Source organism: Monopterus albus, unplaced genomic scaffold (genome assembly GCF_001952655.1).
Source record: "Monopterus albus unplaced genomic scaffold, M_albus_1.0 scaffold205.1, whole genome shotgun sequence".
Classification (NCBI taxonomy): domain Eukaryota; kingdom Metazoa; phylum Chordata; class Actinopteri; order Synbranchiformes; family Synbranchidae; genus Monopterus; species Monopterus albus.
Genome location: NW_018128085.1, coordinates 26,466 through 33,391, shown reverse-complemented (window position 1 = coordinate 33,391; position 6,926 = coordinate 26,466). Strand labels below are relative to the sequence as shown.

The 6,926-nt window shown below is 38.4% G+C and overlaps 1 protein-coding gene across 1 annotated transcript in view; it reads left to right on the top strand.

Annotated features, from left to right (window-relative positions):
• Window positions 1–5,527: 5,527 nt before the first annotated feature.
• Window positions 5,528–6,926, top strand: part of LOC109970689 (tubulin beta-4B chain-like) — a 6,327-nt gene continuing 4,928 nt past the window's right edge. The window contains exon 1 of the mRNA XM_020618432.1: window positions 5,528–5,795. Coding sequence (XP_020474088.1) covers window positions 5,739–5,795 — 57 coding nt within the window. The 5' untranslated portion in view covers window positions 5,528–5,738. The remainder of the gene's footprint in view (window positions 5,796–6,926) is intronic.

The window sequence follows — 6,926 nt, the reverse complement described above, 5'->3', positions numbered from 1 at the left end:
AGTTCTAGAAAGAGTAACTACCCTCAATATTTTATGGATAATGATACACAGGTTAATAAATTGGAGGATGTAGTTGAAAAGTTTAACAGGTTCTTTGTGAACGTTGGTCCTAGTTTAGCAGGAGGCATTTGTACAGATGATACATCCGTCACTATAAATAATAATACAATCGAAAGGAACATGAGTTCTATGTTTTTGAATCCCATAGCTGAAAAGGAAATTATAGAGATAGTGAATAAATGTGGTAACAAAACATCTAGTGATAGTGATGGTATCACTATGACAACTGTCAAGTGGGTAATTGAGGGGATATGTAAACCATTAACCCATATTTTTAACATGTCGTTTCGACTTGGGCAGTTCCCCAATAATATGAAAATAGCAAAGGTTATTCCTCTGTATAAATCTGGTGATAAGCACAACCTCACAAATTATAGACCGATTTCTCTGTTGTCACAATTTTCAAAAATTCTGGAAAAACTCTTTAATAACAGACTAGACACATTTATTGATAAACATAATATCTTATCTGATTGTCAATATGGTTTTAGGTCGAAAAGATCAACATCCTTGGCCATTACTGACCTGATGGAGGACATTACAAGTGCTATGGATGAGAAAAAATATACGATGGGGATATTTATTGACCTAAAAAAAGCTTTTGATACAGTTAATCATGAACTATTAATGGATAAGTTGGAGAAATATGGGATCAGAGGAATGGTTGGGAAATGGATCAGAAGTTATTTGACACAGAGGCGTCAATTTGTGAGGTTGGGTGAATACCAATCGAGTGAGCTGGATATTGTATGTGGAGTGCCTCAGGGCTCTGTTTTGGGACCTAAACTGTTTATATTATACATCAATGATATATGTAAGGTTTCTGAAACTGTTAAAATGGTTTTGTTTGCTGATGATACTACCATTTGGGCATCTGATGAAAACTTACGGCAACTCTCGGTAAGGGTTTCAGGGGAATTTGTGAAGATAAAGAAATGGTGTGATAGTAATTTACTATCTTTGAATTTGGAGAAAACTAAATATATGGTATTTGGGAACCGTAGACCACATAATGAACTTCAATTGAGAATTGGGGGTGCCAACATTGAACGAGTATATGAAATTAAATTTCTGGGGGTAATGGTTGATGACAGATTATCCTGGAAATCACATATTAGACATGTTCGCAATAAAATGGCTAAAAATATATCGATATTGGCAAGGGTTAGACATATGCTGGACGTCAAAGCATTGCGGATTTTGTATTGTTCATTGATTTTTCCATATTTGGAGTATGGCGTTGAAAACTGGGGAAACACTTACAGGAGTTCACTTCAACCATTGTACATATTACAGAAGAGAGCGATAAGAGTTGTGCACAAGATGGGGTATAGGGATCACACAAATGTAGTTTTCATACGGTCTAAATTGCTAAAATTCTTTGATTTAGTGGAGTATAAGACTGCTGTGTTTATGTATAAGGCCAGGAACAATTTATTACCTGGTGGAATCCAACAGTTATTTGGTGAAAGGGAAGGGGGATATAACTTAAGGGGACATTTAAATTTAAAAGTTCATGCTATACGAACAACCAAAAAAAGATTTTGTATTTCTATAAGTGGGGTCAAACTATGGAATAACTTAACTGTGGACATGAAAAATAGTACCAGAATTAAGGAGTTTAAATATAAATATAAATGTATGTGCTATACAAGATATATGCAAGAATAAGAACAATCTGTTTTATCTATGTAGTGATATTGCTTGCAGCCAATGTTGCATAAATTTTGTATAATATGATGTCATGGGGTAGGACTGGATAAGTTTGACTTCTTCCTACTCCATTCAAACATGTATTAGGTGTAAGCAAACTGATTTTGAATTAGTATTGGTTGGATATGTGTAATCATGTGTGTTATTGTCATTTGTTCATTGTTCTGTTTTGTTCTGCATGTTTGAAAGAATAAATCAATCAATCAATCAATCAAAATACAACCACTTTATCTTGAAAATTGTCTTTCTACTTTTCTTCTCTCTCTGTATGTGCGTATAGGTCCACTTGTGTGAGTATCCTGTCTGCACTGAGGTGTTCAAGTGTTTCCAAGAGGCTGGGTGGTTTCATGACTCTCTTTAATGTGTCTGCCAGCTTTTGCATGAAATGACAAACCACTGGTCAAGAGTTCACATCACTGTAAAATTTAAATAACTGTGAAATTTATGAGCAGTAAGAACTGCATTTGAACAAAGCACAATGGATGGAAAGGGTTCATAATGTGTGGAACAGATATAAAGTAGGAGATACAGTGATGATGGTCACAGAGGTGATGTGGGAGAGAAAAACAAATGTGACACTTTAGGGGAATGTGACCTGAGGTGTTGTGAGCTTGACAGAGCATTTGACATCAAGATATGTTCTTAAAGAAGAACAATATGTTCTGCACACTCTATATCCCCCAAAGAAAAGGAGGAGGCACTCTCAGCAGCTGAATGTCAAATGTGTTTTCCTGTGTGTGTTTGTGGACAGTACGTGTCTGGTGTATGTGCTCCTCAGGCATGTGCTAAAAATGTTATGTGTTCCTGAAAAAAACACAACTATTGATATGTTAAAAAACAAGTGAGATTCAGCTGACCGGAGGCTACAGTTTTCAGCATCTTTTTTAAGTAAGTAGAGGTTGTTGTTTTTTTTAATCAGAAATAATGCTAATTATTTCTCAGAATAAGAAATAACTTGGGGCATGCTGAGAGAATTCTCTGGTGGCATATTATGGAAACAGCACCGAAATACAGTAAGAGCCTGAAAAAGAACCTCACTTGGTCTATGTTCAGTGGTATCTCATCAACTTTAATGAAATATGCAATTATTGCTAGTTGTAACTAACCTACACAGTGTAACACATATTGTAGATGTAACTCAGCTACAGGAGCAAGGGCCAGTAAAGAATCCAGGGACAGGAAGCCAGTGTGTAATCAGCTGAACAGTAGAAGATGTCTATTGCCCCTCTGTGGATGTCATGTGTAACTACAGTTCTCATAGCTGTATAATAGTACCCTTCTGACCATCACTAACAAATGCACACAGATTTGTTTCTTGACACTTTCAGGTACCACCATACAGTGCGCATAACAAACTATGCATTGAAACTTCATCATATTGCTCATATGACACTATAAAAAGCTCTTATATGCCAGATTCTGCCCTGGCTACTGTGCATCAATCAGGGATTACTTCAAGTAACTGCATCTGTACTGTTTACATGCTCAGTTGCACATGCATAGCTGCGCATGCATAGTTGCACACCCACTGCTGACTATTGCACATACAGCCTTGATGTAGCATGCATTATTTTTTACTGTGTTCTCATTACTGCTGACTATTGCATATACAGCTCCAATGCAAGTGTTTTAATGATATTTTATGTACTTGTTATTATATTTTTTTTTACTCATTGATTAAAGTGCCTTTAGACTCTGTTTATCTACTTTATATTTCACTTGTGTTGTTTGGCACCCAGTGTGGAAGGCAAAACAAGACTGTTTAGATTTTGTGCTACTGTTTATCCACCTTATATTTCACTTGTGTTGCTTGGCATTTAGGGTGGACGGCAAAGTAAGAATTTCATTGTGCAGGGAAACACGTTTACATACTGTGCATATGACAATAAACACACTTTGAATCAGCATGAATAAATGACAAACAGGGATTTTTAGGAATGTGCAATGAGGGCCTCAAGATTCTATATTCACCTTAAGACACTTATCATTTCAATACTTACAGTAAGTGGTAACCTGATAATCACTGTGTGTGGATAGCCCTTGGAACACTGGGATGGTGGGTGGTCCAGTGGTCTGGAATCAGGCTCCTTTAGTGGTCCAAACGCCTAAACCTGTTTGGTCAAGTTGGTGATCCATGGTTGGTAGTGATTCAACATATACTTACTGCACACTGCAGTAAATTCAAATAACATTAAGCTAAACTAGTATTATGGTGGACAAGGTGTGATTTAAAACTGTATAAATATTATTCTGTTGAGTGTTGACACTTCTTTTGTATAAAACTTCACAGAGATGTTGGACTGCAGCTTTGCCCTTAAATCCCTTCATCCCAGTGCTGCACTAAATCAGAAATAAGGATCTTCCATAGCTCCACAATGAGAATATTAGCTGATGTCATTGTGAAAAAAGGCCTATTGTGTTTAGCTTGATATGATACCCCCAAGCAACCAAAAAAAAACAACACTCGATGCGCCTTTAATAATTATGACAGACTTTGTTTATGTTTTCAAACTAAATATACACCTAAGACAGCAACAAACCAGACCATAACATGCCCTTGTTTATGAGTGAGTAGCATGATCTGCAATCTTGTGTAGCCAGGTTGTGTGTGGTGGATTCAGATATAGATCTCCTTATTCACCTTTGATGTTTTCTTTGGAACACTCTGACTGCTATAACAAAAGGTTGGGGCTTGCCATCTCATTTGTAGACTCCTAACTGTTGCTTCCTTCCCCACTGCCTTTTGGGCTCTCCTTTCAAATTTCCTGTATGGACAACAGCAGAAGCAAAATAACAAGCTGGGCTGTAGCCTACTTACAAAATAAGCCCTCCGTGTATCTGGGAATTTGGCAGTCTTAGCAGCCTGGGAGGTGGCAAACCAGGCATAAACACATTTGCCTTTAGATACACTCATATGTCTAGGCCTTATTATGTGAAGTGCTCTGGGACAATAGTTGTTGTGAATTGACCCTATACAAATAAAACTGAACTGAACAGAACAGATATCAATTCATAGGTCTGTGTTTGTTCACAGAATACTGACGATGGACATGTAGGGGGCCTGACAGCAATTATTGGCCTGAGTCTGTGTTCCATGCAGACATCCTATCCTAAATATGATACAAAATCAGACGGAATCTGGATACTCTTAGTTTGTAAACAAGCTTATCTAATCATAACAAAAGACAAATTCATGTAACAGCAGTATAAGAAACAGCATGAGCAGGTACAAATCAGATAACTAAAATGAATAGCTACAGTCAAGAAATACAGGAAATGGTATCCAAAAAGCCATGCTATAACTATAGTTAATTCACATTAATGCAAGTCCCTGCATGTCACAACTGAATCGATCTCATGCCAACATTTTTAATTAGCCTACCCAAGAAATGACTAATAAAAGCTCCCACATTACAGCTCAGCGGCTACAACATAGTGTAGCTAACATGTAAGATTGCTACACTGTGCTTAAAAGCTATCCCACATTTAATTTCAGTTTCCCCCTGTTGCTGTAAATGCATTCATGCATTTACAGTCCAGGATACATCCCTGTTCATTCACATGCTCATGTCAGCAGACCGTTAGCCTATACAGTCAGGCCTACAGCTGCTTTAGTCCTGAATGTTGTCTCACATCTTGTCAACCCCACAACAGCTGGGGTCTATGGTCGGGCGTTCTCCCAACAAACTGGCCCAAGCAGGCCTATTTTCTGGCCGAGCCCGGTTCCCGTTGCCATGGAGATGACGTCATGCTGCAGCAGCGGGAAAAACGGCGCAGCCGCGTTCTGAGGGAAGGGCGAGACGGCTTATAACGTAGCCAGAATTCCTCCGCCATTCAGCCAGACAGTCGACTGAGTTGGGAAGTTCAGGATCGGGCAGATAGCAGAGCTGTAGCCTGTCGTCAGCTTCTCCCTTTTTCTCTTTAGCAGCAGCTTTCCGTCAGACTCCACACAAAGCAGCGACAACATGCGTGAGATAGTGCACCTGCAGGCCGGTCAGTGCGGGAATCAGATTGGAGCAAAGGTATGAAACACGCATACAATCCCTTGGTGTTTGAGCTAGCCTGTGAACAGTCGGTTTGTGTGACTGAGTACAAGTTTATTCGTGCTGCTGCCGACATATCTGCTGTTAAGAAGCTATGCTGTCTACTGGAAATACTAAGTAGGTCAACACAATAGGCTGACAAGCGTTGTGTAAGACTACCGAAGGCAGCATACAATAGCATCCTTTAGGTTGGGCGGTGGCAGGCAGAGACATCCCTACCGTTGGATCTCGATGCCCTTTAAAAAAAAAAAAAAAAGAGGGGCCCTAAAACGGAGCGGCTTTTTTGGAATTCTGTAATAGGCGGTGGTACTGAAGGGGTCTGTTTGTGTATCAGATAAGATTTTTTGTTTCTTCTTTTGAAAATGGAGGATTTTTGACAGGAATTTAATAAATGTGAAAACGACATTTGTTTGTGTCTGTGTGTGTGTGTGTGCGGCGCCAGAGAGAGGGGTGTGGCTCAGACACCGAATGTACTGGAACGCCGGCAGACAGCTTTTCAAAATTAGATCATATTTAATTATAATAAAAATTAAGGCCGGTGGGCTGATATTTTAATACCATCCATGCATCAAAAAATTGGCATGGCATTAGCCTCATTCACTGTAAATTGTAAACTATACGAACCAGAGGTGATTAACATGAAGAATATTAAATATTATATTTAATTTACAATGACATAAAAGCAAATCCTCACATTTGAGAGACTGGGGCCATTGCATTTTAAAAATACTTAATCTATTTTGTCACAAAATTTGTTGCCAATTGAACAAACTAATTAATTGTATGTTTCAACACAAATAGCCACATGGTGGGGCTGCTGTGGCTCAACAAGCACAGGGTGTCCGCAGGGTTTTAAAAAGTATTAAAAAGTGATTAATCAAAATTGCCAAATTTAAGGCCATTAAAAAGTGTGTAATTTGGTTTAGAGGTTGTTTTTTTTTAAAATAGGTATTATTTTTTCAGACTATGGTGTCCTATTCTGATTGAAATTCTATCTGCTAAAATTTGCGCTAGTTCGTTTAAATGTGGGCTTTAGCATATCGGGGCACATAATCAAAGATCCTCGTCTAGTCTCAACTTTGTATGTTTGATGCTGACGTCATATTCAGT